The sequence below is a fragment of the Desmodus rotundus genome, chromosome 7 (assembly GCF_022682495.2).
Source record: "Desmodus rotundus isolate HL8 chromosome 7, HLdesRot8A.1, whole genome shotgun sequence".
Lineage (NCBI taxonomy): Eukaryota > Metazoa > Chordata > Mammalia > Chiroptera > Phyllostomidae > Desmodus > Desmodus rotundus.
In genome coordinates, this window is record NC_071393.1 from 106,853,560 (window position 1) to 106,880,073 (window position 26,514).

At 36.5% G+C, this 26,514-nt stretch overlaps 1 protein-coding gene and 1 long non-coding RNA gene across 2 annotated transcripts in view; one reads left to right on the forward strand and one right to left on the reverse strand.

The window, feature by feature from the left end:
- Positions 1-22,775, forward strand: part of HIF1A (hypoxia inducible factor 1 subunit alpha) — a 48,093-nt gene extending 25,318 nt beyond the window's left edge. Inside the window, exons 5-15 of the mRNA XM_024567391.3 lie at positions 1,887-1,999; positions 3,088-3,290; positions 10,667-10,773; positions 11,901-12,048; positions 13,275-13,495; positions 14,158-14,444; positions 17,084-17,206; positions 17,321-17,745; positions 20,030-20,138; positions 20,705-20,831; positions 21,501-22,775. Coding sequence (XP_024423159.1) covers positions 1,887-1,999; positions 3,088-3,290; positions 10,667-10,773; positions 11,901-12,048; positions 13,275-13,495; positions 14,158-14,444; positions 17,084-17,206; positions 17,321-17,745; positions 20,030-20,138; positions 20,705-20,831; positions 21,501-21,652 — 2,015 coding nt within the window. The 3' untranslated portion in view covers positions 21,653-22,775. The remainder of the gene's footprint in view (positions 1-1,886; positions 2,000-3,087; positions 3,291-10,666; positions 10,774-11,900; positions 12,049-13,274; positions 13,496-14,157; positions 14,445-17,083; positions 17,207-17,320; positions 17,746-20,029; positions 20,139-20,704; positions 20,832-21,500) is intronic.
- LOC139441045 (uncharacterized) overlaps positions 1-25,725 on the reverse strand; it is a 29,201-nt gene extending 3,476 nt beyond the window's left edge. Inside the window, exon 1 of the long non-coding RNA XR_011651445.1 lies at positions 25,531-25,725. This is a non-coding gene — a long non-coding RNA (uncharacterized lncRNA). The remainder of the gene's footprint in view (positions 1-25,530) is intronic.
- Positions 25,726-26,514: the final 789 nt, after the last annotated feature.

The window sequence follows — 26,514 nt, forward strand, 5'->3', positions numbered from 1 at the left end:
GTTCAGTAGGTTTGTATTTTCAAAGATTGGTCCAGTTCAAGCTTCGATTATGACGTACTGAAAATACCCCAGTTTATATGTGGATCACTGCTGCCACCCCCACCAGTACCACTTCCCCATCCCCCAAACACACACCCTTACACTATCACCAAGACCAGTGTGATTCTTTTGCATCTTTTTAAAATCTACTGTCAGACACTTCTCAGGAGGGCAAATTCAGTCCTTATTTATGTAAACCCGGACAACTTGTATGAGCACCAAGACTGCCCTAACTTGCTAGTTCCGTTATTATAAGTTTGAACTACAACTCCTTCCATTACTCCAGCCAGCATTTCCAGCTAACTAGGCCTACATTTAAATTTAACTTGATTCTTTTTTTTACTTAACACCTTTCTTTCTGAATACTATCCTTAAAAATCTACAGATTGTAAAATTTCTCTACTACCGTATTTTCATCCATTTTTAAGTTTATAGGTTCTACTTCATATCTGCTAAATGTTTAACTTCTTCAGGACAGTCAGTGTGTCTTATTCGTCTGTGTCTTGCCTGCAGTGTCTAGTCTAGTTCCCGAATAATGAATATTGAATAAGATTGATCTATGAGATTGAGGCAGACACTGGCTTGCAGTGTCCTCGGCATTGTGGCTGAGATGAGACAAATTCACATGGACTACAGAGTCCTGTGAAGGAAAAGGGACCACAAGGTTACTCTCAAAGGGAAAGTGCCTCGGAGCACCCTGGCCACTCTCAAGAGAAGAGCATGCTGACCCTTGCCTTGACAGGCTTTTATTGCTTCTCTGGGCACATTTCATTGAGGATGGTCCTCATTTACTGTGCACAGGTTCGGTTTAGGTGGTTACAGAAAACAAAGGAGAGGATGTTGCTAATTGCATCAAAAAGGAAGGATATTTACAAATGTAAAGGGAAAAGTGGTTGAACTGGTTACACTCATCCTTGGAAGGTTTAGCATAGATTTTAGGAAGTTACTTTAAAGATATGCCCTAAACCTTTGCTGCCTGCCAAAATTCAGGGTGAGGGAGTTTTAGCAAAAAGCAAGTCTCAAAGTGGCCTAGGTACAATGCAGGCCTGATTCCTCACGGGAGAACCTATCCATGGGCGTGGATCCTGTGTGCTGGACCTGGCTTTCCACTGGCCTCTCTTGAGTGGGAGCTGGACCCTGGCCATGCAGAACGGTCTCCTATAGAAGATAACAAATCAGGTTGTTATTTGCTTAGTCACCTGAGTGCTGTAATCTCGTTTTTCAGTTATATTAGGTTTGGAATATGAGTAAATAGACCTGAATTGATTTAATTCTAACTTTGCTTTGAAAGGTCATTTACTTTTTTTCGCCTAATAATAAAATAGAAATAATTTCTTGACTGCTTTATAGGAAGATTTATGGGAAAATCAGATAAAAAATTATTTACTACTAAAAATAAATTTTGTATTTTAAAAGTTCTATAAATAATGGAGTGCTTGTTATAAATTGAACTAACATTTAGTAAAGGTTTGGAAGGGTTTGCTGAAGTTACTTCTTTGGGTATATGCTTAGACACTGAGCATCTTTACAGGACAAATTCATACCATATTTATAATTCTTTGCAATTTGACCAACTTTACTGGCTTGTATGTGAAATGATTAACTGTGACCCAATTATGGATTCTCTCCCTACTGACTGAGGGAATCACTGCAGTTGAGAACCCGTTACTGACCAAAGGGTTAGGTTGCTGCATGTGTTGGAGTGGGCAAAGCAAGTGTGTTTCTCTTTGTTCGTGCTGGGGTGTTGAATTGAACAACTCCCAGTTGCTGGGTACTGTGCTACTCTTACTATAACAAATTTGCATATTTAGTTATGTTTTTAAACTTTTATTTCATGCTTTCCTTAGGCCTTGTAAAAAAAGGTAAAGAGCAAAATACACAGCGAAGCTTTTTTCTCAGAATGAAGTGTACCCTGACTAGCCGGGGGAGAACTATGAACATCAAGTCTGCAACATGGAAGGTAAGTAAAAATGCTTTGTGAGTGGTGATGCACTTAGAAATAATTTCATGCATCTTGACATTGCTAGTATTAAGATAGCTTTAGAACTGTGAAAGAAAACTTAAGAGTTGTCCTTTGGCATTTGCAGGTTTAACATCCAAACAGTACAGTTATATTTGCCAGTTTGAGACATGAACTTAAATTATGTGAATTATGAACACTGGTTTACTGAGCTAACAATCAAGCTGGCTTTGCCAACCATCCAGTGTTTAAATCTTGATAGAGCTTAATTTTCTATTCTATTCATTGTTGTGTCTTTTTTTTTTTTGCTCAGTTTTAAAATAGTTATCACAGTAAGAAATAACCATCAAACAGCTACGATGACCAGATGAAAGAAAAAAAGCAGCCCAGATTTGTATGAAGATTTTTTAATGTTTTTTTTCCATTGCATTTATTGGGGTGACATTGGTTAATAAAATTATATAGGTTTCAGGTGTACAATTCTGTAATACATCATCACCTGTATATTGTACTGAGTGTTCACCACCCCAAGTCAAATTTCCTTTCGTCACCATTTACTCCCCTCATACCCCACAGCCACCATACTGTTGTGTGTGTCTGAGGTTCTTTTTGTTTGTTCGTTTTTTGCTTAATCCCTTCACCTTTTTCACCCAGCCCTGCAACTCTCCCTCCCCTCTGATAGCTGTCAGTGTGTTCTCTATCTATAGAGGCTGCTTCTATTTTGTTAGTTTATTTTGTTCATTAGATTCCATGTATGAATGAAATAAATTATATGGTCCTTGTCTTTCTCTGACTGGCTTGTTTCATTTAGCATAGTACTCTCTGTGTCCATCCATGCTGTTACAAAGGGTAAGAGTTCCTTCTTTTTCTTTAAAAGAAAAGATAATTTGTGGTACCTGAGGGGTAGGTCATGGGTAGTGTTGTAGAGAAAATATTTATTGATTTCCAGAAATACAGTTAATCTACTAAGGGCAGTGTATTTTATCAGAGCTTACTTTCCATATCAGACTCAACTACTTATCTCTGATTTTTTTTTCTAGCATTGTTTTTTTTTGTTTTTTTTTTAAACTACTTTTCTTTATACACAGGTACTTCATTGCACAGGACATATTCATGTGTACGATACCAATGGTAACCAGTCTCAATGTGGGTATAAGAAACCACCTATGACGTGCTTGGTGCTCATTTGTGAACCCATTCCTCATCCGTCAAATATTGAAATTCCATTAGATAGCAAGACTTTCCTCAGTCGTCACAGTCTGGATATGAAATTTTCTTATTGTGATGAAAGGTAAATGAGATAAAATATAACTTGAAAATTTTAATTAAAATACAACTTTTTAAAAACTATTTACTATATATAAAGACTACTTCCACTAAGCTGAATACATCCTAGAACTCTGTAATATATTAACTTTGATGATCAGTTCAGCCATTTTGAACATTTACTATGTACTATGAAAACTTCCCACACTAGGTAATTTTTGGAAATTATTAAGATGAGGTCTTTTTCCTTTAGGGACTCTAATTTAAACAGAAAACAACTGTATTTCAAAGATACAATACGTCGTAATTTGAGGAAGGTAGATTACTTTGGTTATGGACTAAAAACAAAAGTCCTTGGTCATCTCCTCACCTGTGTATTTTCCTTGAGCAGCTTTATCATCTGTTGGTTTCTATTGCCATTTCCTAGTTTATATTCCTAACTATTTCTATTTAATTGCCAATTTGATTTTTTTTCCTGGATACTCATGTGTATTGTAAACTAAATATTTCTGTAACTGAACTGCATCACTACTGCCCCAAACAAAAACTTCAAAAACTGGTTTTCCTCCTATGATGTCTACCATGGTTAAACATGACTCCAGCAAAAATATGGAAGTCATCCTTAACTTTTTCTTTACCCTCATTATCTACACTTAGTTGGTCTTTACATTTTATAAATTTACTAATCTACTTATATTTCTTGATCCATTCCCTCCTTTTCACCTTTGTTCTTCTGTCATTAAATTTTTCAGCTCATTACCTTTGGCTTGAACTGTTGACATAATCTCTTAAGCTGTCTCTCTACCAATAGACTTGTGCACTTTTACTCTCTCAACCAGGTTTCTAAAAGGTGGCTTCTTAATGTGAAATTCAGATCATGTCATTCTCCTGTTGAAAATGCCTCAATTGTTTTCTTTCATCTTCGCACATAAAAACTTAGTTTATAAAATTTTTAGCCCTGGCTGGTGTGACTCAGTGCATTGAGTGCTGGCCTGTGAACCAGGAGGTCACCAGTTTGATTCCCAGTCAGGGTACATGCCTGGGTTGCGGGCCAGGTTCCCAGTTGGGGGCGTGCAAGAGGCAAACCATCAATGTATCTCTCATACATCCATGTTTATCTCCCTCTCTTTCTTCCTTCCTTCCCCTCTTTCTAAAAAAACAAATGATAAAAGTTTTTTAAATCTTTAAAAATTTTTAGAGGAGGGCAGGACAGTTTCATTTATCAAAAGAAGACATGCATTTAAAAAAGCCAAAAGAAAGACAGACTATAATAAAATCTAAACTTCTTACTATGGCAAACAAAGAAATTTATGATCTGGCCCTTGCCTACTTCTCCAGATTAATCAGGAGGACAGGGGACCCCTTCTGATGTGTCTCCTACAGCCAGAGTGCTCCACATGCTATTTTGTTGTCTCAGTACTTTGCATTTACTTTCCCACTCTGTAGTAATGTTTTTTTCAACTCCTAACTTGTACTTACCTTCCTAGGGCTACGTACTGCATTTGTCCTTTGTAGACTTTTCCATGTTCCCTAAAATTAAACTGTTTCTATATACTTCTGTCATTTAGCATTTATTCTACTGTTATAATGATTTGCTTTCTTGTCCCGTTTTTTTTACTGTAAGGCTATATAACATGGTGACTAAAGGCATAAATTCTGTGGCCAGACTACTAAATCCTGACTTTGCTGCCTTATTTTGAAATGATCTTGGACTCATTAGTTCTTCTCTTTGAATATCAGTTTTTTCATATTTAGTAACACCTACTTTTGGGGGGTTATCTTAAAGATTATATGAGAAAACCACTTTTAAGCACTTAGTCATAATATAGATAAGAATGTCTCACCCCATTGGAAAAGGAAATTTATAGAGTACTGGCTTTGGAATAATATAATCCTGGATTCAGCCAGGAGTGCTGGCTTTTAGCTGTGGTATTTACAGTGTGGCCTTGGTCTTAGAACTTAACTGTTCCGAATTTCATATTCCTTATCAAAAAATAAGGGTCCTATTTCAAAAGCCTGTTGCAAGGATTAAGAGTTTGTTGAGTGGTTGGTACATAGTGAATGTTTCACCTCTGGTGTCAACTTCAAGAAGAATGAAGATAGAAAAGCTAGGAAGTATGTTACAGCATTTACTGCCCTATTCATGTGAATGAATGCTAGAACAGAAATGCCGATCCTTTTTTGAGGAATTATTTTTTATTTTTAGAACTTAGTACCAAAGTATAGGGGTACAATGGGGAAAAAGGAAAGTGATGGAGCTAGAAAGAGAAAGGAAATTGGCAAAATGATTACGACGGAGGAGTAAAGACAACCAGTTTAGAGATCAGCAAAGTAAGGTTTTGAGTTTTAGGACTTACTACAGTCATTTGAAACATTTATTTGAGCACCTACTATGTGTGTGGCAATATAAGAGATGCTAAGAGATGCTTCATTATAAAGAAATGAAGATTAACAGTTCCTGTCCTCAAGACACATAAAATGAATGAATGGTACACTGCATAGTGGCTTTATTTTTTTCATTAATGTTTTTATTTTTTCAAATTATATTTTATTGATTATGCTATTACAGTTGTCCTGGTTTTTCCCTATTTGTCCCCTTCAGGCAATACCCCCACCGTTGCTCAGGTCCATGGGTCATGCATATAAGCTCTGTGACTAATCCATTTGCTCTATTGTACCTCTTACATCCTCATGGCTATTCTGTAACCACCTATTTGTACTTCTTAATCCTCGCACCTCTCACCCATTCTTCCACCCCCCCCCCCCACCCCCCCAATCTGGCAACCATCGAAACACTCTCTGTATGAATGATTCTGACTCTGTTTTTGTTTGCTTAGTTTGTTTTTTAGATTTAATTGTTGATAAAATATGTATTTATTGCTATTTTATTGTTCATAGTTTTGATCTTTTCCTTAAATAAATCCCTTTAACATTTCATACAATAATGGTTTGGTTATGATGAACTCCTGTAGATTTTTCTTGTCTAGGAAGTTCTTTATCTGCCCTTCGATTCTAAATGATAGCTTTGCTGGGTAGAGCAATCTTGGCCTTGGGACCCTGCTTTTCGTGAGTTTGAATATTTTTTGCCAAATCCCTTGTAGCCTGCAAAGTTTCTTTTGAGAAATCAGCAGACAGTGTTACGGGAACTCCCCCATAGGTAACTAACTTCTTTCGTCTTGCTGTTTTTCAGATTCTCTCTTTATCTTTTAACCTTTGGCATTTTAATTATAGTGTGTCTTGGTTTGGGCCTCTTTGTGTCCATCTTGTTTGGGACTCTGTGTGTGCTTCCTGGACTTGCATGTCTGTTTCCTTCACCAAATTAGGGAAGTTTTCTTTCATTATTTTTTCAAATAGATTTCCAATTTTTTGCTCCTTCTCTTCTCCTTCTGGCACCCGTATGATGCAAATTTCGGACCTCTTGAAGTTTTACCAGAGGATGCATATACTACCCTCATTTTTGTTTGTTTGTTTGTTTCTTTTTTCTTACCTGATTGGTTGTTTTTTGCTTCCCTGTGTTCCATATCTTTGATTTGTTTCTTGGATTCATCCACTCTACTGTTGTTTCCCTGTAAATGGTTCTTTATTTCAACTAGTGTATTTTTGTTTCTGACTGGGTCTTTTTTATGCTGCTGAGGTACTCACTGAATTTCTTGAGCATTCTTGTAACCAGTGTTTTGATTTCTGCATCTGATAGGTTGCTTATTTCCATTTTGTTTAGTTCTTTTTTTAGAGTTTTGATCTGTTCTTTCATTTGGGCCATGTTTCTTTGTCTCCTTGTTTTGGCAGCCTCTCTGTGTTTGTTTCTAAGTACTAGGTAGAGCTGCTTTGACGTTGTGTCTTGGTAGTGTGGCCTAATGTAGTAGGTGTCCTGTAGGGTCCAATGACACGGCCTTCCCCATCACCCAAGCTGGGTACTTGAGGTGCCCTTCATAAAGGCTGAGCACTCCCTCCTCTTATAATTGAGCCTTGGTCGCTGTTGGCAGATTAATGGGAGGAATTTACCAGGCCATTCAGCTGCAAGAATTGGCTGTGACCACTTACCATCACCCTCTGCTGTCCATGGAGGATCAGCTGTTCAGGGGCAGGGTAGTGGTGCTTGACATGGTCTGTAGTTGTCCATTGGGTGTACTGGCCCTGGGCTTTCCCTGGTGGTGCAGGCCAAGGTCAGCCCCGACCAGTGTTTGGGGGCCACCCTTCCTGAGCTATAAGGCAATCTGGGATGGCTGCTACTTGTGCTGGGCTTGGAGATTGCCAGGCAAAGCCAGGTTATGAAACTAGGCTGGCTGCTGCTAGGGCTGGGCCTGGGGCTCACTGAGACCAGCTCTTGCTTATTTGAGATTTAGTAAATTCTGCAATAAGAGCTGAGACCAGCCATTCATACTGAAAAGCAGCTTGGTGGGCCAGTAAATTGGGTGGAGCGGAGTCTCAGATATGGCACCAGCCTACCAGCCCTTGGGGAGGAGGGTTTAGAAAAGGGACTATGGCCTCTGTTCACCTTGATGCCAGCCACTTCATTTGCTCCCTGTATGCCACTGGTGCCTTTCAAGCTTCTACCCTGGTGCTGGAGCTCAGAGAGAGTAAGTCTGAGTAGGTGCATCCATGTGTTCTTTCTTTAAGAGGAACTCCTTGAGGCTCTAGCATTTACTTCCTCCAACTCAACGCCTGCTGGGTTTTGCAGCCAGTAGTTGTAGGGACTTATTTCCCTGGCACTGGAACTCTGGGCTGGGGGGCGTGGTGTGGGACTGGGACTCCTCGCTTCCAAGATAACACTCCTGAATTTTTGTCCACCACAAGAGGGTGTGGGACCAGCCTGTTGCAACTCTAGGCCCTCCTACCAGTGGATGGGTGTGGTTTCTTTAATTCCATAGTTATCAGACTTCCATTGAACAAGAGTTCTGGTCCTTCTGAGGGGTGGTAGTTCTATATTTTATTTGTAATTTTGATGTGGTTGTGCGAAGAAGCGACCCATGTGTACCTATGTGGCCGTCTTGACTGGAAGTCTGGACAGTTGCTTTAGATCACAGGTTTCCTAGTTCCGTTAAAATACTTTTTGATCAGATTTTCTGGATCACTTCTTTCCTTTATGGTACAGAATATAAGGTGTAAATTCTCTAAAGTTAAATTAACTTTTTACCTTTATTCCTCTAATATGAATAAAACTGACTTTGGAAAATATGTGCTATTTATATTTTGACATCTTGCATCCCTTAGTGGTAGATATACCTCAACTCAGATTGAGAAGTACTGATTGATAACTGATTACATCACAGATTCTTAATGTGATATACAAGGCCCTGGTTAATGTGATCCTCCTGCCTACTTGCCAGCCTCATCTCTTTCTGCGTGCCCTCACCGACCACATCATAGTTTTTGTTGCCGGTACAACGTCAAGCATTTTCTCATCGCTGTCTTTGCTTGAGATGTACCTTCTTCCTGAAATGGTTTTGTTCTTCTTTGACTTTCTTCTATATTCAACTCATAAATCTCCTATAGGAACTGTCCTTTATCCCAATATACCTTTTTTTAAAAAAACTGTATCAGATAGATTTTTTCTTTTTTTGTGCCAATTTTAATCTTTATTGTTTATTTTTACATTATCTTTTAGTCTCCTTATATCCCCTCTCCCCAGCAATCACCACACTGTTGTCCATGTCCATGAGTCCTTTTTCCTTTTTGCTCAATCCCTCCACCCCTAACCCCCTGCCCCCAGCATTCCTTCTTATGGATAGACGTGTTGCCTCTGATTCCTGCAGCAGGTTCTTATCACTGTGCTTACCATATTATTTAATAAGTAGTATGGTAAGTGTATCGAAGATTAGCCACATATTTTTTTCTTTCCATTTCACACCTAGAACAGTGCCAGGCATACATAGGTATATAAAGTTTTATATAATGAAAAAATTAATTTAATGACAATATTTAAACATATAACCTACATAAGACCAATTAAAATTACTTTTAAAGCATAATTTAAAGAAAGCTGATTTTTAAAAATAAGTTGTCTTTGAAATACTGCCACCTAGTGTAGATGTATTTAGGAAGATCCTTTTGTAAAGAATCTGGATTTTGGCTTGGGTGCTGTTTGTTTTTTACAAATCAGCTTCCTGTTTGTCTATTTATTTTGGAATAAACTGGCAGGTCTTGTCCTAAAGTGTGACAACACAACCATATTATTTTTATACATTTCTTAAGAGAAGGATATCTTCCCTGTGTGCTTTCTGTAATTAATTAGGGTTTGATTTGAGGGAGCAGGCAGGGCACAATGTGTTACGTAACTTTTGCTTGCACCTCAGGAAGTTCTTTGAAATCTAAAGTCTGAGAAATCAAAAGCTTAACTCATGTTTTGCTCCAAGAAAAGAGGAGAACATTTGTCTTCTGAGAAGTGCTAAAAAACAGCTTTCTCTTGCCCATGAAAAGGGTTCCATTTCAGGCTGTGGTTATAGAGATAGTAAGGTTTAGTCTCTATTCTAAAGGAACTGCCAGAGAATCAGAAAGGGTAACTGGATTACATTTGAGTCCACTTTCAATTTGATATCATTGTTTCCTCTGAAATGAATTCCTATAATTTTATGTATTTAAAAATGAAGTACAAGAGCATCTTCCCAAACCAACATAATAGATATTCCTTTACTCCCATTTAGTGTAAACTCTTTGGTTAACGCTATTGAAATTCTGTAGTTGATAGTGATCCCACAAAGTGAAGCCTTGCCTAGGGGACCTGTTATATAAAGAATCTGGTTTTTACACACACAAAAGCATTTAATTTTATGTTAATGTTAAGATTAACATTATTTTAAGATAATCTTAAGGATTTAAACTATATTTTAAGTTAAATGTCAGTGACTACCTTTATAACATTTATTGCTTAATTTTATGGTACTGTCCAGTAATTTATTGATACCTGTCTTGTTACCAAAAGTATATACAGTAAAATGTGATAAAAACAGGCAACAAGTTTGAGTGAAAGGGATTAAAGGGTCGAATAACAGGATGGATCCAGAGGACTTAAAGAAATGGATAGTGTTGTATTTAGTAACTGCAGAGTTACTAAAGGTGAGATGTAAATTTATTTTCAGCAAAGAAAAATGCTCTTTATCCTCACCCAAGGACTTTTTTTTTTTTATTGCTGTTCTTTAGATAGGAAGGGATAGAGAGAAACTTCAATATGGGAAACATCAATTGGTTGCCTCCCATACATGCCTGGACTAGGGATCAAACCCACCACCTTTTGGTTACTGGACAATGCTCCAACCAACTGAGCCACACTGGCCAGGGCAAATGCTTTTTTTTTTTTTTTTTTTTTAATTGTTTCTAAGATTAATGCATGTTTTTTGATTTAGAGAAGCAAAATTTCTCATTCTTATTTAGTTTCTCTTTTTTCTCACATTTTTTACTTAACAGAATTACTGAATTGATGGGGTATGAGCCAGAAGAACTTTTGGGCCGCTCAATTTATGAATATTATCATGCTTTGGACTCTGATCATCTGACCAAAACTCATCATGACAGTAAGTACAATGGAGGAGCTCATAGATGTTTTATATAAGTCTTGCTGTCTGTCTCTTTAATTTTCAGTCATACGTCTCTAATTTTTTGGTTAATATTAACAAGTCTTTCTAGACTAAATGTCTTAACAAAACTCTTCTTAAGGGAGCTTGACCAATAACTCTATATTTTGTATTTGTTACAATACCAGTTAAAGCAGAATCATTTGTTATCTAAAACTTCCCTGGTATTTTAAATACAAAACCAAAAAATACATCATAGGATATTATAGCATCATTTTCAGAATTCATACTTAAGTATTCAGAACAGTGGTTTGCACATAGAAGGCACTCAGAAAATAATTGTTCAGTGAAGTGAATTGTTTAGTGAAGTGACGGTGATCAACAGCACGCACTAGTGGTTATAAGTACTCTTGATATAAGTTACATTTCTCAGTTTTACTCAAATGTTATTTGAAGATCCCATGGTCAGTACAACTTCGGAATTTCTCACTTGCCTCTTGAATCTGTACCTAAACGTGACCTCCCAATGCGATTGGGAGTGCTCGACTGTCGCTGAGTTAGTGTCCTTGAACTATGTAATGGGCCCCCATACTTACAATAATAATCATCTTTACTATTAATCTAGTACTTCTTCCCAAATCAGCAATCAAGATTGCCTAAAATGGCATGATGTCAATGAGATTCACATACACTAGCACAGCTCTTTGAAGCATCTTTGGTTATCTGGAAACTATAGCAGGAATTTATGGAAATGATAGCAGTACTTCTTTCTTGAATGTTTTCTGTGGAATGAAGATTATTCATTCTCTACTCTTCCTGATGCTTTCAACATATAAGTTATTAAAGGAATTTTAGTCACTGTTGTCCCTCATTCCTGACTTAGATTTTATTTAAAGTGAAGATTGGCGGGACAGGAGTTTATTTTGGGGGTTAGAAAAGTGAAATTGGGTACATTTTCAGCTATGCTGGGGCTTTTCCTCTCACTTCCAATTTAAACAATTACAACTGATTCCAGTAATATAAACATTTCTTTTTCTAAAACAGCAATCAACATTTAGCATCCATTCATTTGATTGACAATTAAAAGTTATTTTCTCTGCATGACACTTTTTCCATTTTACTCGTAGTGTTTACTAAAGGACAAGTCACCACAGGACAGTACCGGATGCTTGCCAAAAGAGGTGGATATGTCTGGGTTGAAACTCAAGCCACTGTCATATATAACACTAAGAACTCTCAACCACAATGCATTGTATGTGTAAATTATGTTGTGAGGTAAGCTTGGAAAATAAATATTTTAGGGAACAAGTAATAACCCTCTTTTGAATACTCTGTTCTTTTATAGGAAGAGAAGATTATAAACATTAACTGAATTTTTTTTTCACATTTCTATCTAATTATGGTTTTCAGTACTCTGATGTGTGTTTCCAGGCCAGCTATTCTACAGTGATTGCACTACTTACCACCGGTAGCTGTCTGTTCCCATTTTTTTCAATCCTACTTTTATTTTATTTTTATTTGTTTATTTTTAGACAGAGGGGAAGGGAGATAAAGGGAAGGAGAGAAACATCAATGTGTGGTTGCCTCTTGTGCACCCACTGCTCGGACCTGGCCTGCAACCCAGGATGTGCCCTGGCTGGGAATCTAACCAGCGACCCTTTGGTTCACAGGCTGGCGTTCAATCCACTGAGCCACACAAGCCAGGGCATCAATCCTACTTTTAAAAAGACCTTGGGGAAAAAAAACCCCAGATCTGTGGATTGATTTGTTCTAGTCATATAGCTGTCAGCATATATTATCTCAAGACAGCTACGTTATTTCAGTAGGAACAATACTGGGCTATAAACTTGAAGACAAGTGTTAGATATTTTAATTTTTGTAACAGTTCATTTCACATAGTAGATACTTAATTCTTATTGATTAAAGGAGCAATAAAATTTATATTTAAGCCAAATGAATATGGAGCTAGCTGTTCATCAACCCTTTCTAACTCTGTCCCCACAGATGACATAACCGTATCATTTTTCTACCACCAAAGAAAATAAGGCATACCTTTCAGAAAGATCTTGGTCATTTATCTACATATCTTTATATTCTAGGATGATCCTTAGTGCTAAAGAGTTTACATGCCAATTTCATTATATGTGAGTCAGCACAAACATTGGAAAGGTCTATTTATGTCTTCCATGTAGTTGACTTACATCGCTTTGTCACCACCACTCTTCCCAATGGGCTAGCTGAAGTTTCTTAATTGACAGGAGTCAAGTATTTGAATTATCTTATACTGTGAGTTTTAATAGGTCTTTATTTCATATTGGTATTTTAAACCCTGAATGAATGTGACCAAGTATGCATGAGAGATTAGGTCAGAGCATCTTAAAATGTTCTTTTTCATAAAGTAGAATTTCTTCAGGAGATAAGGTCCTCTCAGAATCCCCCTTTCCTATATCTCCATTGTGTCAAATACTCACTTAAAAATTACTTATCTCTCTTTTTGACAGTGGTATTATTCAACACGACTTGATCTTCTCCCTTCAACAAACAGAATGTGTCCTGAAACCAGTTGAATCTTCAGATATGAAAATGACTCAGCTGTTCACCAAAGTTGAATCAGAAGATACAAGTAGCCTCTTTGATAAACTTAAGAAGGAACCTGATGCTTTAACTTTGCTGGCCCCAGCTGCTGGAGACACAATCATATCTTTAGATTTTGGCAGCAATGGTGGGTCTTCAGTTATTTTGTTAATTGCCTAAACTGTGTCTGCTCATGTAAGCCCATTTTAACTGAACTTCATGTTGACATTTTTGTTGGTAACCATTTGGACAGCATGGTCTTTTGTGTTTTGTTTTTCATAGTCTTCTTGAAAGTATTTTCTTAAATATTTTGCTCCTCTAATTTCTTAGCATTCCTGCTTTTATCACATGAGATATTGTGCTCCATCGTGTCCTTAAGGTATTTCTTCTTCCCAGTTTAATTTTCTCAGCTACTCTGCTATTTCTATATCCTTTTGTTACATTTCCTCCACAATTTAGCAAAGTTATATTGCAATAGGTATAGTCACATTAAAGTCAGCAGTCATACCATAACATTAAACACAAAAAATGAACACTATAATTTCAAACTAGATTAAATTTTAATGAAGAAAGGGTTGGAATTGCTGGGGATTTTGTGCTGTGTAGATTATAGGAGTTATCAGTAGTGGGTTGGAAAGATAACTTGGACTTAATGGTTATACCACAGTATCTGTAAACTTTCTGATTAAGAAAAATTTGGTAACGTTTTTATTATTTTAGTGAACTAGACAAATCTTTGGTAAAAGGGTACCTACTTCTGTATGTTAAAATCTAGATATTCTTTAAATTGACTTATTTGTTTCCTTACAGACACAGAAACTGATGACCAACAACTTGAGGAAGTTCCATTATATAATGATGTAATGCTCCCCTCATCTAATGAAAGATTACAGAATATAAATTTGGCAATGTCTCCATTACCTGCCTCTGAAACTCCAGAGCCACTTCGAAGTAGTGCTGACCCTGCACTCAATCAGGAAGTTGCGTTAAAATTAGAACCAAATCCAGAGTCACTGGAACTGTCTTTTACTATGCCCCAGATTCAAGATCAGCCAGCTAGTCCTTCTGATGGAAGCACTAGACAAAGTTCACCTGAGGTAGGTGTCATGATATAATAAAAGGATACATTTCAGATTTTAATGTTCAGGAAGGGATGTATTTGTAGGCTTGATTCAAACTTTTATTTGACCCACATGTCACAGCTTTGATTGTGTGCATTTTAGCACTTTAAAACTACTACAAGAATTGTTAATTTAAGAGTTTAACTTGGACCTCGGTGCATGTTTTAGTCAAACATAGGAACATGGGAAGGAACTGGCTTAACAAAAATCACAAAGTTTTAAAACATATATTACTCCTCTGTATATTTATGTCAATGAGACCAAAAAAAAAGTTTTGTAGTTAGACATCCATAAAGAAAAAACCGTGTGCCTACAATAGCTCTACACACATACATACTAGCTTGCAAGTTGGAGAATTGCCCAGTGGCAAGGCTTAAAAGGGAAAGGACCCCAAGCTCTGTCTGATTTAGTCCAGTTTCCATCACTATTTTGAAATTCTGGATAAGTGTAACATGAAAATACCAAATCTTAGAGTAAATACCCAGTAGCTGTTTTTTATGTGAGTTCTGTCATGATATTAGTGTTCCTATAGACACAATAAAAATGCTCTTTTAGGGCTAGGTTGGCCTAAGACTAAAGGTATCACATAGGGCTCTATTTCTAAGTCTGTAGTACTTCAATTTCAGAGCTTTCTGTGTCTAAAAATATGTTCAAGAGTTGGGTAACTGCGATCTGAATCTGATGATTTGATAAATGAAGCACAAATAAGCCTTGATAGGTGGTAAGTTAATTTTATATTAAATATTTATGGAGCCAGACTGGCAAGCTAAGAGTAGGAGATTTGACATCCCATAGCCTTCTAGAGAATACGTCCTGTACTCTGGTTGCTCAGTTTGCCTAGCACAAAATGTTTTTGATTCATTTTGTTTTTAATCTAATAAAAGTATTATAATGAGGAAAGCAAAAGTTTATGCTCAGAATACATAACTATAATTTTTTGGTTACAACTCTTAGCACAGAACTCTAAAAGAATAGTACATTCAGCCTTGGCCAGTGTGGCTTGGTTGGCGCATCATCGTTTCGCAAACTGAAGGTTGCAGTTCAGTTCCCTCCCTGCCAAGGCACATGCCTAGGTTGCGGGGTCAGTCCCAGGACAGAGTGTGTGTGAGAGGCAACCGATAGGTGTTTCTCTCTCACATCAACGTTTCTATCCTTCTCTCTCCCCCTCCCTTCCCCTCTCTCTAAAATCAATTTTAAAATATTAAAAGAATAAAAATAATAGTACATTCATTAAGGTGAATGTAAGTAACAGAATGTAAGTCTCCATCCTGCCCCCAGAGTAGCTGTAAGATTTTTAGGTAGATCACCACAGGAACATGCCCTCACAGGAGGTTCCAGTGAGTATATGTCATCTAGTTGGCCAGTTGGGTACCATATGAGAGTTGAATTATTTAGATGAGGTGGTGTTGTTGTTGTTTTTTTTAATTTAATCTTTAGTATATTTTTTTCCATTATCATTTAGTCCCCTTATACCCTCCCAGATGAGATTTATTCTTTAGAATAAACAAATAAATGCAATTTTATAAATGTCATATTACGTATAGTCAGAAATATATATATGGTAGTTTCCCCTTTCCCGTGGGGGACACATTCCAAGACCCTCAGCTGATGCCTGATACTGAGGATAGTACTGACCCCTGATCTACTTCTTTAGCTTTGCTAGAAATGTGGCAGCAGCTTCTTCACTGGCCAGTGCAGGCTGTCCAGTGATTGTCATATTTTTCATCCCTCACTTGCTTGCAGTAAATGGCTTAGTGTCACCTGTTTCCGGGGATTCCTTGCTGAAGTCTTCATGTGGGCTCAGTGCTTCCTGGCACAACTCATTGCCATCAATTGGAATACTCTTTCTGTTCCTGTCTTCCACCCACAAATTTAATGCCTTTTCCATCTTAACTGAGCACTGTCATGTACTGTGCCTGTAACTTTTGTAATTTAAGATGGACAGCAAAACTAGCACGAATTTCTTTTTCCTTCTTAGCAACCTCAGCATATGGTTTTGTTTTTTTCTTTCCTTATTAAATCAAGAACTTTTGCAATTTAACTTAAAGGAAGAACTCTACAGCTTCTCTTTGGCATATCCAAATTGCCAGCATTATTACTCTTACACTTTAGGCCATTAAGTAAAATAAGGGTTACTTTGAACATAAGCACTGAGGTACTGTGACAGTTGATCTGATAACCAAGATGGCTACTAAGTGACTAATGGGTGGGTAAGTATATACAGTGTGGGTACGCCCGACAAAGTGTGATTCATGTCCATGGCAGGATGGAGTGGGACAGTGCAAGATTTCATCACACTGCTCATCAGAACAATGCAAAGTTTAAAACCTACAAATTGCTTACTTCAGGAATTTCCTGATATTTTCAGACCTTAGCTGACCACAGGTAACTGAAACTGCAGAAAGTGAAACCCCAGATAAGGGGGGAACTACTATATTAGCAAAATTAGATAAAAATCTAAGTTGAAAAATTTGACTTCTCGCTAGTTAGATAAAATTTAGTAAAACAGATGGACTTTATTATATATTCTCTGAGATCTGATTTGAGAATTCTGACAACTAGCAAAACACACAGGTATCTTCTTGGAGAGTAAACACATTTAATTCCTTGTACAGCCTACCAGTCCGAGTGAATATTGTTTTGATGTGGATAGTGATATGGTCAATGAATTCAAGTTGGAATTGGTAGAGAAACTTTTTGCTGAAGACACGGAAGCAAAGAATCCATTTTCTACTCAGGTATATGGATTCATTTATTATACTTTATATTAAACCTTTTTAATTTTTAGTCTGACATGACTTTGGGTTCAAGATGTAGCCATTGTAAAAACTCATGCGTTTGTGGTTTTATAGGACACTGACTTAGACTTGGAGATGTTAGCTCCTTATATCCCAATGGATGATGACTTCCAGTTACGTTCCTTTGATCAGTTGTCACCATTGGAAAGCAGTTCTACAAGCCCCCAAAGTACAAGCACAATCTCAGCATTCCAGCCAACTCAAATGCAAGAACCAACTCTTACCGCCACCACTACCGCTGCCACCACTGATGAATTAAAAACACTGACAAAAGATGGTATGGAAGACATTAAAATATTGATTGCATCTCCATCTCCTACCCACATACCTAAAGAAACTACTAGTACCACAACATCACCATATAGTGATACTCGAAGTCGGACAGCCTCACCAAACAGAGCAGGAAAAGGAGTGATAGAACAAACAGAAAAATCTCATCCAAGAAGCCCTAACGTGTTATCTATCACTTTGAGTCAAAGGTATTTATTATATGTAACATCAAAGTTATACTTCTTTTATTGTTTAGAAAATGTGTGTGATGATAAATTATTTCTAAACATAGCAAACTTTCTGATGTGTGTGCTTTAAGAAGCATAAAATTGATATACAAATTCTGAACTTAAAATAATAACTTCAAAAACTGCTTCTAAATTAGCTTGTGTATTTATTTTCTCTAAAATAATCATATCAACTATCTGAATGTAGGCTGGTCTTCTAATACCTCTAAAAATAAAATCTAGCCAGTAAGTTCTATAGATGTACAATAACTGGCCCAGTTTCTATGCTTGTTTAAATCAGGCTAGTTAACATATCCTCACTGCTTCCATTTCATGGAGCTGTTTTTAAGCTTACCTGAAAAAAAGCCCTTCTGACTTAAGGGTATTTGCAGTTCTCCATTCTACATTGAGCCTGATGGTCTTCAGTCCTCAATATAGATATTTACAAGACTTCTTTTTAAGGTTTATGTATAGTTATGTTACAGTAGCTTTTACTTTTCATTGCATGTTTATAGAACATTATTTATTATAGGTTAAATAGATTTTTAAGAGCTACAACAGGAATCAGCCTGATTTTTTGACATTGCTTCTATGTAATGAATTTGAACAAATATCTGTACATCAACCAAATTTTAAATTATAATTTCTGTATATAACTTATAATGAGATTTAACATATTTGAAATTTGTAGCTATAATCAGAGGAAATAATTTTAGCTAGTCATTGGGTCAGTGTGTTGAAGAGAGAAATGATTCCTTTTCTACTCTGCCTAGACGGATTCAGATATCAACAGCAATAGGAAAAAGCACTGCCATAGCCAGAGCTTATGGCTTGTTTCTCCTGCCTTGCATTACTATGTTGACCAGAGTGCTGAGAGAGGCCTTTTCCTAGAGCTGAGAAATGATCTTGGGGTTTTAGATTAACAAAGAAGAAGCATTTTACATTACTTTATAAATTACTGTGTCATCAACTGACTTTAGACTTTGAGTTTCTCTAGGGCAATGACAGTGTCTTGGACATTTTAATGGTATTAATACTTAACACAGTACCTGACAGGTAGTAGCTGCTTAATAAGTGGTTATTGGATGGACAGATGAATGAAAATAGCAATATAAATAGTGATGATGATGTTGATGACGACCTGTAATTTATAGTTTACTGTTTACTACAAGAGACTATGGAATATTCCGTTTTCAATATTCTGGTCACGTTAGCAATTTTTAATTGATATCAATTTCTCTATAGTATGCACTAAATATTTTAAGAGATAAATCTTATGAATTATATGTAAGCTTTTTCATTACTGTTTGTCTAGGTAACTATTTGCAAAATCAAAGCACTATATTAAACCAGACAACTTCTAGCTTTGTAACAAAAATTAAAGATAGCCATTAAAAATACTACTTCATAAAGATAACACAGGTATATAAGGGTTTAAAAACCTGCCTGTCTATATACTGGAGACAAAACTGCATGTAGGAAGGCAGAATAATACATCACCTACCCATATACATTCTCAACTATACGGAACAGCAAGGAGCCATTTATGATTATGTATGGATAGGCGAGTTCTTGGGGGTAAAAAACAAAATAGCTATGACAAAATTGATGTATTTGAGTTATAAAACAGTTCTTCAGTATTTAATATTAATTATAGATACATGCAGGTTTGATAATAAGATTGATACTGGAAGCAAAATGGCTTAGTAGGAAGATCACTGGGAGGGCCATGGGTATAAAGGGATCCAGAATGTACTTCCATACCTCCAGTTAATTAGCAATAGGACTATGAAATAGTCCTCACAGGCCTCAGGTTTCTCATTTGTACAATGGGTATTATATACCTGTCTTTGGGATTAGAGTGAGACTAAAATGAACTAATAAACATGAAATGTTTTATGAACTGAAAATGCTATACAAATGTGAAATTAATTTTGTATTACAGTATTCCCAGGAATATCTATATTAGGTGAATGAAAGGCCAATATTTAAATTACAAAAATACCAGTCTAGTTCTGTTCACTTTTATTTTAATAATAAAGTGCAAATTATAGGATATTTTGTTTTAAAAATTGAGCTTTGGCTTTTAAAGTGATAAACTTTAGTAATCAAGAAAAGTTCTCATATGTAACATTATATTCCTTAACTGGAAAACAAGCATTATATAGTTTCTGGGGGAAAGCAAGTTGGATTTTTTTGATAAAAAATTGTTTTCATTAAAAATTTTAAAACAAGACAATATTTTTATTTAATTTTTTTTTTTCAGAACTACTGTTCCTGAGGAAGAACTAAATCCAAAGATACTAGCTTTGCAGAATGCTCAAAGAAAACGAAAAATAGAACATGATGGTTCACTTTTTCAAGCAGTAGGAATTGTAAGTGTGAGAGTATGTGTTTGCTTTTCTAGCTAATGCGTAATTTATAAGTTATACATATAGGTAATTCTTGTTTCTTCAAATACTATAGTTGTATTTCTTAGTTTATACATGGTTTTTCACTGTATATACACTTTCTTAAAAACACTTAATGAATATATTCTCAGTATAAAACTTTCAGATAACATATATTTTGAGTAAAAACTGATGTTCTCCCTCTATTCCACCCAATATCAGCACCAGTCTTGTTCTTTCCCCTTAAAGTTACTTTCTCCTTCTTACCCCAAAACACAGTAGGTATGTTGTCAGTCTTCATGTAATCCAGTGATATTTTCAGCTTAACCAGGTTAACTGGAAAGAATTTCCAGGCAGCCTTCATTATATGGTGTGTGGCAAATAAATGTCTTTATCATAGTAGTGGTAAGAGAGAGAATTAAAACAATCTGGGGCAGTATTTGATTTAAGAAGCCTGCCTATTCTGTGTTACTAAGCTTATAGTGCGATATCAAAGTTTTCTATTTTTATAAAAAGTTATAGTAAAATTAAAATAACTTTATTGTTTTTAGGGAACGTTATTACAGCAGCCAGATGATCGTGCAACTACTACATCACTTTCTTGGAAACGCGTAAAAGGATGCAGATCTAGTGAACAGAATGGAATGGAGCAAAAGACTATTATTTTAATACCCTCTGGTTAGTTTATTCTTTTTGCCCTGAATATCACAAGGAGAATTATATGGCTTTTTATTAAGGAGCTTTGCTCCAAGTGAGAGTGATTTTCATCCCTTAGCAAGATTAAAAAGGAAAGTAGCATTTTCTGTAATGGCTGTAACATAGAAATAGCTATTTTAAGATGGAACTTGAATTTTTTAGAATTCTTTGATATCTCTGTGTTCTGTTAATATTGAATAGAAGCTAAACCGTGTGAGTTTTTATTCCTTTCTCTAAATTTGTTTGTTACTCCTTTGTGCCTTCATTGTATCCTGTAAAACCAGGGGTGTCAAACTCATTTTCACTGGGGACCACATCAGCCTTGCGGTTGCCTTCAAAGGGCCAGAAATTTTAGGACTGTATAAATGTAACTATTTAACTGTTAAAGAGTTGAAATTACATTTGGCCCTTTGAAGGCAACCGTGAGGCTGATGTGGCCCCTGGTGAAAATGAGTTTGACACCCCTGCTATAAACATTTCTGACATAGCACTTGATTGGGCTTGTTTCCGTAGCTATGGTTTTTCACCATAGACTGGAAAACCCAGAAAGAGCTTATTTGCCTTGTTTTCCCAATACCTAACGCATAGTGGGTGTTTAATAATAATCATTGACTACAGGAATGAATACTTAGGTATCTCCTTGTTTTTCAGATTTAGCATGTAGACTGCTGGGGCAATCAATGGATGAGAGTGGATTACCACAGCTGACCAGCTATGATTGTGAAGTCAACGCTCCTATACAAGGCAGCAGAAACCTACTGCAGGGTGAAGAATTACTCAGAGCATTGGATCAAGTTAACTGAGCTTTTTCATAATTTCATTCCTTTTTTTGGACACTGGTGGCTCATTACCTAAAGCAGTCTATTTATATTTTCTATATCTATCTAATTTTAGAAGCCTGGCTACAATACTGCACAAACTGTGTTAGTTCAGTTTTGATCCCATTTTACTTAATTTACATTAATGCCAGATCACAGGTAGCACATTCTCACAGTTCTTTGGTATTTAAACCATTGCATTGCAGTAGCATCATTTTTAAAATGCACCTTTTTATTTATTTATTTTGGGCTAGGGAGTTTGTCTCCTATTGAATTATTTTTAGTAAGATGCCAATATAATCTTTTTAAGAAGGCAGTAACCTTTCATCGTGATCAGTTTTGAAAATTTTTTACTCAGTTTTTTCACATTTTATGTAAACAATAATGATTTGCCAGCAGTACGTGGTAGCCACAATTGCACAGTATATTTTCTTAAAAAAATACCAGCAGTTACTCATGCAATATATTCTGCATTTATAAGAATAGTTTTTAAGAAGAATTTTTTTTGGCCTATGAAATTGTTAACCCTGGAACATGACATTGTTAATCATATAACGATTGTGTGGTTTATTAAATGGGTAAAGCCATTTACATGATATAGAAAGATATGCATATATCTGGAAGGTATGTGGCATTTATTTCGATAAATTCTCAATTCAGAGAAATGAACTTGATGTTTCTATAATCACTTTGCCAGCTCAAAAGAAAACAATACCTTTCATGTAGTTGTGGAAGTTTATGCTAATAATGTGTAATTGATATTAAACCTAAATGTTCTGCCCACCCTGTTGGTATAAAGATGTTTTGAGCAGATAGTGAACAAAAATCATGCTTTGTTAGCAGAATTGCCTAGTATGTTAATTTGCTCAAAATTTGATGTTTGGTTTTATGCACTTTGTCGCCATTAACATCCTTTTGTTTTCATATAGATTTCAATAATTGAGTGATTTTAGAAGTATTATTTTAGAAATATATAGTTGTTACAGTAAACATCCTGTTTTTTCTATGTGCATTGTACAAATTTTTCATTCCTTTTGCTCTTTGTGGTTGGATCTAACACTAACTGTATTGTTTTGTTACTTCAAATAAACATCTTTTGTGGACCAGGTCCCCCTTTGATCAGCTTCTATGTTGCTGTTTATTTCAATACCTCCAGCTCCTAAAGTTGTTTGTCAGCAGTTTAAGTACACGGGCACAGCACAAATGATTTCCCCATTTATCTTTTGCTCTCTCACCTTAATGTGCATTGTGTCTCTAGGTGTCATGTTAAATAACAAATCATAACGCCCCACTGCAAAGAAGATATTTTTAGAAAAGAAATCTGTTTATAAGTTTATGGTCCTGTTAAAACAATTGTAATGTTTTAATACAAATGGGATGAGAGAAACGGATCGCGAACATGATAGTCACATGGTGTTGTAAGGGCTAGAAGGTCCTCCGAAGGTTTCTGCCCTTTGGCAGGAAGCTCAGTTGGTTAGATAGAACATTGTCCCAACAAGCTGGGGTTGTGGGTTCAATGCATAAATAAGTGGAACAACAAATCAATGTCTTTCTCTCAAATCAATAAATTTTTTTAATTTAAGAAATAATAAAGGTTTCTAATCTATTCACGATTTGTCTAAGTCCTAAAGTAATGCCAGACCAGAGACTTATTAAACTTAGGTCTTCTGACTCTTAACACAAAACAGAACTAACCTTGTTTTGTTTTAATGATACTGCATATTTAAATTTTTTAAAATAGCTTTGTTTTATCTCCTAATTTCTATAAAATTGCTATGTTTCTTTTCTAATTATAAAAGCAATACATTCTCAGTTTTTTAAAAAAGAGCACAAAAAGTTATAAAAAAAGAAACAGAAAAGTCACTGTGAATCCCCACACCTACAGGTAACTGCAAATTATTTTTATGGACAAATTACATAGACAGTGCCAGAGTCTTAGGTACTATAGCCTGACCTTACAGGAACAAAAGATCCTGAACAAAATAAGCTGTGGATCTTGAGGATCTTGAGCCGTTGTTACTGTAGAGTGAATAAAATGTGATTACATTTACATAAATTTGGGAACAAAATTTACAATACTAAAACTCAGTGCAAGATTTTGGAGTACACGTATACTTCAATATAAATACTGTGGTCCAAATTGTGTATTTAGCTAATTACAAATAATACTAGAGGTGGTATTTCAGAATAAAATCGTTTTTTAATATTCTCAGGTCAAAATATCAAAAATCTTGCTTATTCTGATAGCAAATTACCTTGAATTGAAAACTAGATGTTTACAGTTTTCAAATATTAGTAAATGGTCCGATTGTGTAATGTCTGGGAGCCTGGGAAAATGACTTGTAAGCGCAGTAGTTTAGAGGAGAAAGCCACTTTAAAGAACAGTAAAGCTGGAAGAAAACAAGTACCCACCTGTGGGTCATTAAAAAACTAATCCCCTGGAGTGCTTGAAATTGAAATAGCAGAACCAGCCTTTCTCTTCCCAGCATTGTACCATCGTAAACTTTTTTAATATCTTTATCCAGGAAGTATAATCCTACCCTAACAGTTACAATTGTATAACAGCTCTTCTTCTCCCTTAATTAATATTCCTGCTCCTCTCTTTTCTGGTGCTGCTATGAATAAATGACCATTTTATTATTTTCACACTTGAAGAAGGTATGGTAAAGGAGCTTACTGTATCTTGTTCATTTGTTCTAAGCCTCACTATTAACCATGGAACTGGAAATAGTTTCTCAAGCAGTCAGTCTCCCAGTGCTGGGTGAAATGACAAACATTAGGAGTTAAAATGAATGTAACATCTCTTACATACTATATGCTAGACTTTGTGCTAAGCATTTTGCATATTATTAAAAAATAACCTATGAATTAGTACTTGTATCTCCTTCTTTAGATGAGAAAATAGCTTCGAGAGGTCACCTAAGGTTCAGAGTATTTTGAGCAGGTCATCAGTAACTCCATAAGCCAGTGGTGCTAACCACTTTGCAGTGCTAGCCAGCCCAGTAGAACATTTTCCCCCATTAACTATTTAAATAGCAAACGGGAAAGCGGTGGGCGTGGAGGGAGCTGAGAGTGGGTGTCTCTTGAAGATAATGAAATCATACAGGAAGGACATTGAGGAGATGTCCTAAGAGGAATGGCAAAACATAAGTGGAAATTAATAAAATGGTGTTTCGACGTGCTGTTTAGCTGGGTTTCAGTATCAACTACAGATTTGATTGTCTGGTGTGGACACATCAGGTAAATGAGGTATGAACAGAAGATAAACCAAAATGTTGTATGAATGTGTGGTATGGTTCTCCCACAGCTGTTTTGACTTCATAGCACAGTAGACATGTCTATTTTCTATTAAGTTTGTATAATCTCTCAATTATCACAATTTTTTCACTTTTTTAAATTTGTTTTCATTGCATATCTTGATTTCCCTCTATAACCTTCAAAACACAGAAAAGATGAACTTAAAGTCAGTGGTTTCACAGAATCTAACAAAATTCTAAAAGTTCAAATTTTCATTACAGAAATGTCAAAAACAAATGCAAAGAATATGGATTTTTTTTTAAAAAAAATTGGGTTTGGTTAAATAAGACCTTTGCAAACCTTGCTAGCTGGAACCAACAAAAATGTAAAGAAAATTGTTTTGCTCGGCTTTTTAAAGTCTGCCACTTAATCATTTTGCTCATTATTTCATCCCTTTAAATAGCGTTGAACCTGTTCTCCCAGATCATTTTACGGAGAATTAGTTCAATCTGAAGAATTGATACGAAATAGTCTACCTAAAAGAAAAAAGCTACACCTTACCACAAATCTGAATGCCTTCTGGAGCTTTGTTGTGTTCACACCTTGGACATAACTTTTATTCTTACCTGTAGTGGTCGGTTTTACCCAAGACGCTGCTCAGACACCCGATCTCCTCGCATTACTTATGTCCTTTATACTCTCCTTGTCTTGGCTCCATTCCGGGAAGGAGAGGAAAGGCAGGTGCCTGAGAGCGGCAGCGATCAGACCCTCATCAGGAAAAATACCAAGGATGCGGAAGGGACCTGACACCCCTTTAGTCCCCGGTGCCGCTGGTACTGCTTAAGGGTGCGAAATTTAAGCCGCCAGCAGAAGCTCGAGTCCCGCCCACCGCGCTGCAGGCCACGCCCCGATACGTGCTTGGCCGCTGCACCGCAGCCCGCGCCTGCCAGAGGCTCTCTGCGCCCGGCGCGAGCCTGCCGCGTCTGCTCCGAGTTCCCGGGTACTCCTGCGTACGTGTGAGAGCGCACGGTTTGAGGTCGGCCCGCCCAGCCTTTGGACGGGCGGGCTGTGCAAGAGGGTCACCACTGCCCTTTGCCTTCGGTGACTTGCCCAAGTCTGGCGCCCAGCCCTTCCCCAGACTTCTGTGGATGGGGGCGGGGGGAGGCGGGGGCGCGGGGTGATACTACGTGTGGCTGTAGAACTGTCACGGTAATTCCCAATCTAATGCTTTGCGGTGTGAAGCTGTGCTTTGTAAGTAGAAAAAATATTTGAGGTCTCCTAACAGGTGGGACCTTGGTTACCTATAGTTTTTTTAAAAAAATAGTTATCTACTAATCTAATTTGTTTAAATTATTCTCCTCAAGGCACTTAAAAGATTTAGTTTGTTTTGAATAAAACACATTGAGGTGTCTCAGATTAAGTAAATGGAAACGTTAGCTGCCCCAGGTGTTTTTGTTTTGTTTTTTTGAATTTGTTGAGTGCCTGCACCTTATTAAGGCCAACTAATTGAGAGTCCTTTGGGAGAAGATAATCTTGATGGGCAGAAGGGCGGTGAGTTTACGGAATACGGAAAAGCTTGGGGCTCTAAATTTAATCTGCTGTAATTAGTA